Source organism: Lissotriton vulgaris, chromosome 5 (assembly GCF_964263255.1).
Source record: "Lissotriton vulgaris chromosome 5, aLisVul1.2, whole genome shotgun sequence".
NCBI lineage: Eukaryota > Metazoa > Chordata > Amphibia > Caudata > Salamandridae > Lissotriton > Lissotriton vulgaris.
The window spans coordinates 1,719,567,561-1,719,580,186 of NC_141693.1; the positions used below are offsets into that span (position 1 = coordinate 1,719,567,561).

At 50.8% G+C, this 12,626-nt stretch overlaps 1 protein-coding gene across 4 annotated transcripts in view; it reads left to right on the plus strand.

Moving 5' to 3' along the window:
* UBTF (upstream binding transcription factor) overlaps window positions 1-12,626 on the plus strand; it is a 111,066-nt gene that overhangs the window by 61,899 nt on the left and 36,541 nt on the right. For all 4 annotated transcript variants that reach the window (XM_086923918.1, XM_086923916.1, XM_086923919.1 and 1 more), the window contains one exon: window positions 4,032-4,142. In XM_086923918.1, coding sequence (XP_086780044.1) covers window positions 4,032-4,142 — 111 coding nt within the window. The remainder of the gene's footprint in view (window positions 1-4,031; window positions 4,143-12,626) is intronic.

Sequence of the window (12,626 nt, forward strand, 5' to 3'; positions counted from 1 at the left end):
CATCATCAACACATCCTTCGACACCGCCACCTTCCCTGAGAGCTGGAAGCACGCCGAACTCAGCGCTCTACTCAAGATACCCACAGCGGACCCCACCGAACTCAAGAATTACCGCCCCATCTCGCTCCTCCCGTTTCCAGCCAAAGTCATCGAGAAGACCGTCAACAAGCAGCTGGCCGCCTTCCTTGAGACGAATGGATCCCTCGACCCCTCACAGTCTGGCTTCCGAGCCAACCACAGCACCGAGACCGCCCTCATCGCCGCCACCGATGACATCCGAGCCCTGATGGACAAGGGAGAAACAGCGGCCCTCATCCTCCTAGACCTCTCCGCGGCATTCGACACTGTCTGCCACCGCACCCTAGTACAGCGCCTCAGCAACGTCGGAATCCAGGAGAAGGCTCTGGAATGGATCATCTCCTTCCTCGACGGAAGAACATAGAGAGTCCGCCTACCACCGTACAAGTCAGAGGCCACCGAAGTCATCTGCGGCGTCCCTCAAGGATCCTCGCTGAGCCCCACCCTCTTCAACGTCTACATGAGCCCCCTCGCGGCCATCGCACGACAACACAACCTCAGCATTATCTCCTACGCCGACGACACCCAGCTGATCCTCTCCCTGACCAACGACCCCGCCGCCGCCAGAGCCAACTTGCACGAAGGGATGAAAGAGGTAGCCGAGTGGATGACGACCAGCCGCCTGAAACTGAACTCGGACAAGACGGAGGTCCTCATCCTGGGCTCCTCACCCTCCGCCTGGGACGACTCCTGGTGGCCTCCCGCCCTGGGCACCGCACCCAAACCGACAGACCACGCACGAAACCTGGGCTTCATCCTGGACTCCTCCCTCTACATGACCAGACAAGTCAACAACGTCTCCTCGGCGTGCTTCAACATCCTACGCATGCTACGGAAGATCTTCTGGTGGATCCCCACCGAGACCAGGAAGACCGTCACCCAGACCCTCGTCACTAGTCGACTGGACTACGGCAACGCCCTCTACACCGGTACCACCGCCTAGCTCCAGAAGAGACTCCAGCGGATCCAGAACGCCTCAGCCAGACTCATCCTCGACATCCCACGAACCAGCCACATCTCCGGACATCTGAGAGACCTACATTGGCTCCCCGTCAACAAAAGAATCACCTTCCGCCTCCTCACCCACGCACACAAAGCCCTACACGACCAAGGCCCGAGCTACCTCAACAACCGAATCAACTCTACGCTCCCAAACGCCACCTCCGATCAGCCAACCACGCCCTCGCCGCCGTCCCCCGCATCCGAAGAGCGACTACAGGAGGAAGGTCCTTCTCCTACCTGGCCGCCAAGACCTGGAACTCCCTCCCGACCGACCTGCGTCTGACCCAAGACCACCTCTCCTTCAGGAAGAAGCTGAAGACATGGCTGTTCGAGCAGTAGCGGCACCCCCCTCCCCCCAGCGCCTTGAGACCCTACGGGTAAGTAGTGCGCTCTATAAATGTCTTTGATTGATTGATTGAATGCTATACCTCCTCCTCTGTCGGGGGCCCTATCCAGCCTGACCATCATATATCCCTCTGGGAGTGCCTCAATTATATCAGGCTCAGAGTCTGTATCCAGCCACGTATCCGTGAGGAAAAGGAGTTCAAATTTTTTGTCAGTGATTAGATCAAAAATATCTAATTTATGTTTGCGCAGCGACCTTACATTCAGTAAGCCACACGCAAGCCGGATGCCTGCCGGCTCAATTTTATCTGCTGTGCGGAATGTAAAATGACATTCCTTGCAGGCCAGATTCGCCTCCGCTTTAAGGCTGTGATAACATGCGTTAGAGGTTTTAGGACACAATTTCCTAAGTTGATCTGCGCGCCACTGTATTCTTACCGCATTTTGCGCAGGGGTTGTGGCCCCGGTCCCCGTACGGCCGCGGACGGGCGCAGACTGGCTTGCCTTTGGCGCGCCTTCGGTGCTCCGCCGGCGCGTCCGCTGCGCGGACGGATGGTCATCCGCCTTTTATGCCCCACAGCGTGAGTGCCTCAGGAGCACTAGACCGCTAACCGGCCCCCCGCGCACCGGAAGTGGCAGTCTCGACCTTCCTCGCCCTCCGCGCAACGGTGCTAGTCACTGCGTCGGACCAGGGCGGGAAGGAGGGTAATAGAGATCAGCCCCCGGCGTCTGGTTCAGTCAGGTAAGCCAGCAAGTCTTAGCACAATAAGTTAAAAGAGAAGCCTCAGTCGCTATCCCGTAGAAAGCCCCTGTGCAGATATGCAGTTTCAGCAGCAAAGATTTAAACAGCACAATAGAGTTAAAAGGGAAGCCTCAGTCGCTATCCCGTAAAAGCCCCTGTGCAAATATGCAGTTTCAGCAGCAAAGATTAAAACAAGTTAAAAGTGCACCAGCGCCGAGCACAGTGGCTGTAGACACTGCCACTGCCTATTCACCACCACTAGTCAGCACTGATTTTTATTTGCTACTTTTGCCTTCATATGTGATGTAATAGTTTGATCAATAAGCCTTTTTCCTTTCTGGTTTCCATCTCAGGAGGTGGGCGCAGTCTTCTGCACACGCACTTCGGTTACTTGCACACAAGAGCGTGTTTCACACAGACATGGAGCGGGAATATACATACTTCTGTGTGTATGAGTGCAGGAGCTCCCCCCCACCCCAAATAAGTCTTGAAGGGAATCAGTTACCCCCAAAGAACTGAGGTCACAAGCATGACATTCAACGCACCCCATGGTCACCAGTGCCTCTTTACCCAGGCATGAACTTTGGTAGTCTGCAGAATGCAAACAGGCAAATAGAATTCTCTCATCTGCAAAGAGCGACAGGGCCTGCACTAGGGAGTCTCTTTTGACCATCTTCTCACTGCAGATCGTCTAGAAAATCTAGACAGCCATTTTGGCGGGTGCATAGGTTCTGTGATCTGGCATTTGATTATCTACCACAGTTGAGATACTCTTGCTTATCGCAAGACTCCGGTTTATCAGATGAGTCAATTTCACCGCAGATAAAATGCTCCAGCATGTATCTAAACTTTAGAAAGCCTGTGCAACGTTGTAATTTTATTCAATTGTTTAAAATGAAGTGAACCTCGAAAACCACCCCCAAAATGCATTTCGTTGGGTAATTACATTGCCAGGCCTGGAAAAAATGCTCATTGGCATGGAGTAGTCTGGTAATCATATGCACACATTTTACTTCGAGAAAAGGATGTGGTCGAACGGCTAGGGCGGTTGATCTCCAATCTGGGGAACCGGTTTCGATTCTTGGCAATGGCGCTCAATATTCTGGGAAAATCGTTTAATTCCCCCCCATGCCTAACAAAAAATAATGTGTCCTTGTGTAATGCAACTGGTGCTCATGTAAAGTCCTGCGGTCAAGCTCGCGCTATATAAAACTCAAGAAAAAAAGACTAGCAACACAGCTCACTTGCACAGACACACATAGCTGGTCTCCTCCTTGCTTTCTAGGGGACTCAGGAGATTTACCTCCCACTAGCTGCAGTTTCCTATCCAGCACCATCAGTACACCAACACCTAGGAGAACAAGCATTGGCATAGCCAATAGGTCTCGCCTTTGGGATCTTATAAGTGTTTAGTTATCCAGCACAATATCCTTGGTGCAACAACATCAACTATTGCATGGCTAAACACTTATAAGGTCCTAAAGGCGACACCTACCGGCTATGCTAATGCTTGTTTTCTGTAATGATTCTCCGTGACCTGCCTTTCGCCATGGCTGCTGGCTCTGGCAAAAGGCGTTATGATATCATAATTCACCTGTAAATACTTTTTATAGTCATTTCATTATTAACAGTGACTACAGATGTCACAGTTTGCCTGTTATAAGGAAAATAGAGACATTCTTTTATCTAGGGATGATAGGCTTCTTCACTTTCCCACTAATTAGCTAGCGACCATCTATTTCAAAGCTACTTTAATAATACTCTCATGGCATTAAATAGTGGTGTACTTGTCTACAAGTTATGAGTCTGAGACAGATTTTGTGATAATACACTTAATTTCTTTTCTTTTGCTTTGTTGTTTCAGAATGACCGAGCAAGAGCTTTGAAGTCTATGGAGGGGACCTGGAATAACATGGAGAAAAAAGAAAAGCTAATGTGGATCAAGAAAGCCGCTGAAGACCAGAAGCGATACGAGGTAATAAATGGGATAGGCGTTTTTGTAATTAGGCTTCAATGTTTGTTTTCGAACATGGCAAGCTATACATATGCAGTGTCCAGAAATGGAACAGTGTACTTGTTAATCTAGGCACCATATAATGCCTGAATCTCACAATGGCGCAACTTCGGTTACAAGACACGACATGCTGTGCAAAGGCAGAACATATTGTACAACATCACTATTAAGGAATGTCAGATGAAATACATTTTTGCTTAAATAATTTTTCATGTCAGGCAGGGAGTCTCCTATAACTTTGAAGATTGGAGTAGGCAAAATTAACATCCATGCATTGTAATACAGAAGTGTTCTTTTAGTACCACATTCATCTCATTGTAAGTGGCAAACGTAAAGCCAGTTCTGAGGCTACCAAAGCTCAGATTTGTACCACGTCATAAGCAAGAAAATCCTTATCGAGCACTCTGCTCTCAGCAGAATTTATTTTTACAAAACTTGTAATGTTTCTCAACAACAGGTTTGTGTTATCTGTTTTAATATACTAAATGGCTTGTAAAGCATGGCTTCTCCTCAGATGCCGAAGTCTCCGACGTCGAGGACATCACTCCAGCTGAACGGGTCGTAAGTAAGACCGTCGACCCCCAACCCTTCCTCGACACCCTCAAAAAATTCTTCGGTCACACCCTCAGCTTCCGGCCCGGGTGCACACCGAGACACTGCTTCCCACGCCCCGCCTTCGAGCCCGGCAAAGAAGCCCAATAAGCCTTCAGGCGGCTCGAGCCAGCCTATTCCCGGTGCCAATCATATACGGACACCGAAGAAGAAGCCATCTTCCTCTACTACGCCGACCGTTGCTCCTACACCTAAGCACACGGCGCCGAAGACTGGTAGCGGCTCATTGATGCTGACACCACACTCTGAGCCGAGTAAAAAAACGACCAAAGCACCAGATTCACATGCGTCGTACCAAAAAAACACCCGGAACCGAAAAAACAGGTTCCGGTAAAAGGCATTGCAAAAGGGCACACTACCGAGTCTATGCTGAAAAAACCTACGGAGCAGAAAACTTCGACGCCAAAGGATTTGCCCCACTCGGAAGAACTTTTTGCACCGGATCCCAATCAGAAAACGCTTGTAAAGGATCCTAAAACCGGACAATTGACTCTCCGCTCCAAGAAGAGACCACTTGAGGCGCCAGCACCTCCTCCCCCTCAAAAGAAGAAGGACATTGCAACCTCTCCATTAAGGGTCCCTTCTCCACCACCTCCCCATATTGTTCCTCCTCCTACACCATTCACCTACACCATCTACTAATCCAGATGATGATGTAAACGCAGATTCTGACGACATAGGTGGGGGTGCACACGACCCAGCAGGCACCAATAGTCCCCCTCAGTCACCTAATCCATGGGATGATTACAACACCCCTGATGTGCCTTACGTCCCACAAGATGATGTATACCCTTCCAGACCTTCCCCACCAAAGGACACTATAGGGTTTAACCTACTAGTCCAAAGGGCTGCACAATATCATGGGGTGGACTTACACACCAATGCAGTGGAGGAAGATTTCCTACTAGACACTTTTGATAACACACAAAGGTCTACTGCCATTTTGCCAATGCTTAAGGGTGTCATCAAGCACCCAACAGAGGGTTTTAAGGATCCTGTCAGGACTAGGGTCCTAATTCCTCGCATTGAGAAAAAATATAAAGCTGCCTCTGCAGACCCAGTTTATATTAAAGGTCCAGCACAATTAGATTCTCTAGTAGTGTCTAATGCATGTAAACGTGCTAATTCCAAGACATCAGGTGAGGCCTCACCACCAGACAAAGAATCTAAGCTCCTTGACTCCTCCGGCAAGCGAACAGCTGCACAAGCAGCTAACATCTGGCGCATTGCCAACACCCAAGCATTGCTGGTAAGATATGACAGGGCACATTACGATGAACTAGGGTCCATAATGCAGCACCTACCAGACAAATACAAAAACAGGGCTAATGAACTTATACAGGACGGTAAAAATATCACTAATACTTCCATTCGTTGTGCCCTAGACGCTGCAGATACCGCCTCAAGGGCAATCAATACCAGCACCCTACTACGTAGACCTGCCTGGCTACGTATTTCAGGTTTTAAACCCGAGGTACAAAACTCCATCCTTAATCAGCCATTTGATGAGACACATTTATTTGGCCCAAATGTTGACGTGTCCTTAGAGAAAATGAAAAAAGACACTGATACAGCAAAATCTATGGGAGCCTTGCAGCAGCAAGCTCCCAGATGTTCCTTTCGTCGCTCATCATACAGAGGCAACATAAGAGGCTACTCCTCAGAGAGTCCCTCCACTTCCTACAAAACCCCTGGTCAATCCACATTCACTAAGGGCTACCAGAGAGGGGGTTACAGGGGTAACCACAACAAAGGCAGAGGCAAAACCAACTAACTCCCGCTCTGCCTCTACCCCTACCCAATGACTTTCCTTCCCTTCCCCCCCCCCCCAACATTCCACTCCTGTGGGGGGAAGACTTCAACAACTCCTGCCTGCCTGGATCAACATCACATCAGACAGGTGGGTGCGACAAATTATTCAGTCGGGTTACTGTCTATAACTAACATCTACCCCCCCCCCCCCCCCCCCCCCTCCGAACATACCACCCAAACAACGTCCAATGTTACAAGAACATCTATCACTGTTAAAGCATGAAGTAGTACCCCTGCTAGAAAAAAGTGCAATAGAATCAGTTCCTCTGCACAAACAAAACAAGGGGGTTTACTCTATATATTTTCTGATTCCAAAGAAGGACGCCTCTCTAAGGCCTATTTTAGACCTCAGACCGCTAAACATATACATACAGTCAGACCATTTTCACATGGTCACACTCCAGCAAGTCCTTCCGCTCCTGCTGCAAAACAACTTCCTGGCTACTCTAGATCTGAAGGACGCATACTTCCACATTCCCAATCACAAGGCTCACAGGAAGTATCTCAGATTTGTAATAGACGGGTAGCACTATCAATTCAAAGTACTCCCATTCGGAGTCACAACAGCACCAAGAGTATTCACCAAGTGCTTAGCAGTAGTGGCAGCGCATCTACGAAGACAGCACAACCATGTCTTCCCGTACCTCGACGACTGGCTCATAAAAGCCAGCTCATACAATCAATGCGTGGAACACACTCCTGCCACCATCCAACTGCTCCACAACTTTGGGTTCACAACAAACCACACCAAGTCTCATCTACAGCCATCCAAAGTACAACAGTACCTCGGTGCCACAATAAACACCTCAACAGCGCTAGCATATCCCACTCCAGCAAGGATAGCCAGCATGCAAACTCTTCTAACAAAGTTTCAGCTACAACACTCCCTCCCAGCATGAGTGTTCATGCAACTCATAGGGATGATGGCCTCTGGCATCTTCATAGTACCCCATGCAAGACTTCAGATGCGTCCGCTACAAGAGTGCTTATCACGTCAATGGAACCAGTTTCAAGGTCACTTAACAGACTTAGTGTTGGTAGATGGTCAGACTCATCGCTCTCTGCAGTGGTGGAACACCAAAAACCTTTCCAAGGGACGACCGTTCCTAGAGCCAGTTCCTCAGATAATCTTGATTGCGGACGCATTGCTCTCCGGCGGGGGAGCCCACCTACTGCAACACACCATGCAAGGCAGGTGGACACCGCAACAAAAGTTTCTCCACATCAATCATCTGGAGTTACTAGCAATATTCCTAGCACTTAAAGCTTTCCAGAAGCAACGAGCAAACAAAGCTGTATTAGTCCGCACAGACAACATGACAGCAATGTACTACATACAGAAGCAGGGAGGCACACACTCCCTGCACCTCTCTCAACTAGCACAGGACATAAGGAAGTGGGCTATACCTCAAAACATACTCCTCCTAGCCCAGCATGTTCCGGGAGTACAAAATACTATAGCAGATCTGTTAAGTTGTCAAACCAACAGACCCACAAGTGGGAACTTCTAATGCAAGTTCTTCAACCATTCTTTCAGATGTGGGGACAACCTATTTGCCACCCACGAAAACGCAAACTGCCCAAGCTTCGCTGCCAGATATCCACACCCACTGTCAAAAGGCAACGCAACATGGATTAATTGGTCAAACAGATTTGCGTACGCCTTTCCACCTCTACCACTCAATCCACTAGTAGTACGCAAACGACAGCAGCATTCTCTGACCCTCATCCTAGTTGCTCCAACATGGGCCAGACAACCGTGGTACACCACACTGCTACAACTGTCTGTAGTACCGCACCAAAAACTGCACCTGTCTCCACACCTCTTAACACAGAACCGTGGAGAGATCAGACACCCGGACCCAGCTCAGCTCAACCTTGCGATCTGGCTCCTGAAGTCCTAGAATTTGGATGTTCGAGGCATGTGGGCTGCTGAATTCATATCTGTGCATATCTGTGCATAGATCGCCGCCTAGTGTTGGGTCCGGATGATTGCACATTGTTGTCCTGGAGGAGTCTTCGAAGTATCACGAGATAGGTGGCTCCTCCCCTGGACTACAGTGCGCATGGGCATCGACTCCATCCCCAGATTGTTTTTTTCCGCCATTGGGTTCGGATGTGTTCGGTTCCCTCTGTCGGAATCGATAGTTGTTAACTTGCTTTGCTTAAGACCAAAAGGTCTTTAGGACTTGCGTCGGTATTGTCTCTCGTTCGGGTTCGTAATTTCCTCGGCTCCGAACCGACATTGCCCTTCCGCGTGCTTTCGGCGTGGACGGGCCTACTCGACGCTCCAACCTCTTCCATCATGGAACGAAGTCCGTTAAAACGGTGCCCGGTGTGTGCCTCGAAGTATCCGTATATCGATGTACACCCGGTGTGCAACAAGTGCTTGTCGCCGGACCACGACGAGGCCAAGTGTATGGCCTGTTCCAAGTTCCGGTCCAAAAAAACACTCAAGCTCCGCCGAGCTGCGTGCCTGGAGGCCCAGCGATCTGCACCACCTCCTACAGACATCTTCGACGCGGAGGATGTCGGGGACAACGCTATCCAGGAGATCACAGAATCTAACCCAGCGTCGGAGGTCGAGGACGACTACGACGCGGAGGACGAGGATTTCGATGAAGTCGTCGAGGAGGTAGGGGACGACGATGGGGCCCTTACCACCGTAGAGGATAGCTCGGACGAGGAGCTTCCTCAGACTGACTCCGGGGCCATTCACCATTATGAGGCCCAGGTCGAGGGATCGCCTTCGGGCCTTACCCAAAACCTTGATACCCGTTCCACGGCTCCGCCTTCCGGTCCGGCCACGGACATTGATACGGCGCCACTCCCGGTACAGCCAAAACCGAAAGTGAAACCTACGGTCTCGACGCCAGACGTATCGAAACCGAAAGCGCGGATCCCGCTGGTCGGGTCGAAGACTTCCGAGGCCTCGGCGCCGAAGAAATCTAAGATGGCCGTCGAGCTCAAGAGCCACGCCAAAATGACCGACCCAAAGGCTACTGTATCGAAGCCGAAGGTTAAAGGGACCGACGCAGCTGCATCGGCGGCGAAGACGGTCGACGCAAATAAGGGTCGACTCGATCCCAAGAAGCAGGTCGACGACCATAAGAAGTCCACTCTCGACCCCAAGAAGCGGCAGGACGACCCCAAGTCCCTCACTGCCTCGCTTCCGCTCAACAAAGCCAAGGGGGCAACGGCGTCGACTCCGAAGAGCGCATCGTCGGTCGCCACCCCTAAACCAGCTTCAAAAGACTCTCTCGAGCCGGTGCGTCCCTCCGCCTCGTTCACTAAGAAGGTTACGGAGTCCCTTCAACGTATTAGGGAGGGGGCCGCAGCAGTCGAGCCAAAGGACCCTGTGCCGCCCAAGCCTCTAGAGAAACCGGCGAAGGCGCCGACGCCTATTCTTTTCACCTTGCCACCAAAGACGGCGCCGAAAGCTTTCGCAGCAAAATCAGGGTCCGGAGTACCCGTGAAGGTGTCTTCGACGCCGAAGCCATCGTTGGTGGTCCCAAGCCCACGGCAACGACAGCTGACAGAAGAGGAGCGTCGAAGTTTTCATCGACGCCGACACGGGCAAGCTCTCTCTCCTCAAGAGAAAGATCACCCCTGAACCACTGTTAGAGCCTTACAAGATTCCACTCAAGAAAAAGATGGACTCTGCTGGTGCCTCTGCCTTTATGGAACCCGTATCACCACAGGCTCAAGAACTTTCACCCACTCATTCCCATGTCGAGGAGGGTGACGGCAACGACGAGGATGAGTATAGCTATCCCGTCTACTCAGACCCAGAGGATGTGACTGAACCATGGTCTGCAGGTGGCGATCCTGGGGACCCGCATTCGGGGCAGGAGCCTCAGCTTTTCTCAGCCAAAACTTCCCCAACAGAGGACTCTGCAGCTTTCAATGCCCTCATTGAAAGGGCGGCAGCCAATCACGATGTCGATCTCCATGCTGACCCAGTGGACGTCGACTTCCTCTTTGACACCTTTTCAGTCTCTGAAAAAACTGTGAAAACTCTGCCAATGCTTAAAGGGGTGTTGAAACATGCGGCTGAGGTGTTCAAAGAGCCCACCTGGGCAAGAGTCATCAACCCACGAATCGACAAGAAGTACAAGGCAGCGCCCACTGATCCTACTTATATCAAAGGACAGTTGTCTCTGGATTCCCTGGTTGTCTCCAATGCACGCAAACGAGCCAACTCACAGACTACGGGTGATGCTCCTCCCCCCGACAAGGAATCAAAAGTATTTGAGGCTTCTGGGAAAAGGGTGGCTGCGCAGGCAGCCAACATATGGCGCATATCCAACACACAGGCGCTACTAGCGCGTTATGACAGGGCACACTATGATACTCTAGAGACCCTTTTACAGCACTTACCCGATCAATACAAAGAAGCGGCAGAGATGTTGATACAGGAAGGGAAGCTTATCACCAATGCTTCCATTATGTGCGCTCTGGACGTGGCTGACACCGCCTCGCGAGCAATTAACACTAGCGTTCTGCTTCGTAGACATGCATGGCTAAGGATATCTGGGTTCAAGCCGGACATTCAAACTACCATCTTGAACCAGACGGTCAACCCAGACCACCTGTTTGGCCCCGAGGTTGATACCACCCTCGAGAAGATGAAAAAGGACACCGACACTGCGAAGTCTATGGGTGCCTTGCAATCACAGCAGTTTTGGGGTGGGTCCTTTCGTCGCTCCAATACTAGAGGCACCTCAAGGGGTCAACTTTCACAGTCAACGCAATTCTACAAAAGCAACACCCAAACTTCTTATACCAACAAAGGTCGGGGTGGATACTGTGGAAACAACGTCAAAGGCAGAGTACGTGGGAACAACAGCTCCAGGTCCTCCATCGCCAACAAACAGTGACGCCTTGTCACTGCCCCCCGACCATGCAACACCGGTCGGGGGGAGACTCCAGCAGTTCCTGCCCATGTGGAAGTCCATCACCACGGACAGGTGTTTCAGAACACTTATCCAATACGGTTATTGTCTGGAGCTCACATCCACTCCACCCAACATACCCCCAAAAAACCGTCCTATGTCCGGCGAGCACTTGCACTTATTGCAGCAAGAAGTCAACGTCATGCTGCAAAAAGGGGCAATAGAGCTCGTGCCCTTGCAGGAAAGAGGTGCGGGAGTTTACTCCCTGTACTTTCTGATTCCAAAGAAGGACGGATCCCTCAGGCCCATCCTAGACCTCAGGCCACTCAATTTTTACATCCTATCGGAGCATTTCCACATGCTCACGCTGCAGCAGGTTCTTCCACTGCTTCAACAGGGGGACTACCTGGCAACTCTGGACCTGAAGGATGCGTACTTCCACATTCCACTACATCCTTCACACCGAAAATACCTCAGGTTCACCATACAAAACCAACACTACCAGTTCAAGGTTTTGCCTTTTGGGGTCACCACGGCACCCAGGGTTTTCACAAAGTGCCTAGCAACGGTGGCGGCGCATCTCAGACGTCAAAACATTCACGTCTACCCCTATCTGGACGACTGGCTTATTCAAGCGAAGTCAGCCCACCAGTGTGCCGACCACGTGTCCCAAACCATTCACCTTCTGCACGATCTGGGGTTCTCACTGAATTACCCAAAGTCCCATCTCCAGCCCGCTCACATACGGCAGTATCTGGGTGCGACCATAAACACTCTGGCGGCTACAGCACAGCCAAATTCAGTGAGAATCAACAGCATTCAATCGCTGATCCAAAAATTCACACCGCAACACTCGCTTCCAGCAAGAGTGTTCATGCAGTTGATAGGCATGATGGCCTCCTGCATCTCCATTGTTCCGCACGCGAGACTACATATGCGTCCGCTTCAGGAGTGCTTAGCACGTCAGTGGACGCAGGCTCACAACCAGTTGAAAGACCTAGTGTTGGTGAGCGGTCGGGCATACAACTCTCTGCATTGGTGGAATCCACGAAACCTTTGCAAGGGCCGACCGTTTCAAGAGCCTGTGCCACAGATTATCCTGACAACGGACGCTTCTCTCCAAGGA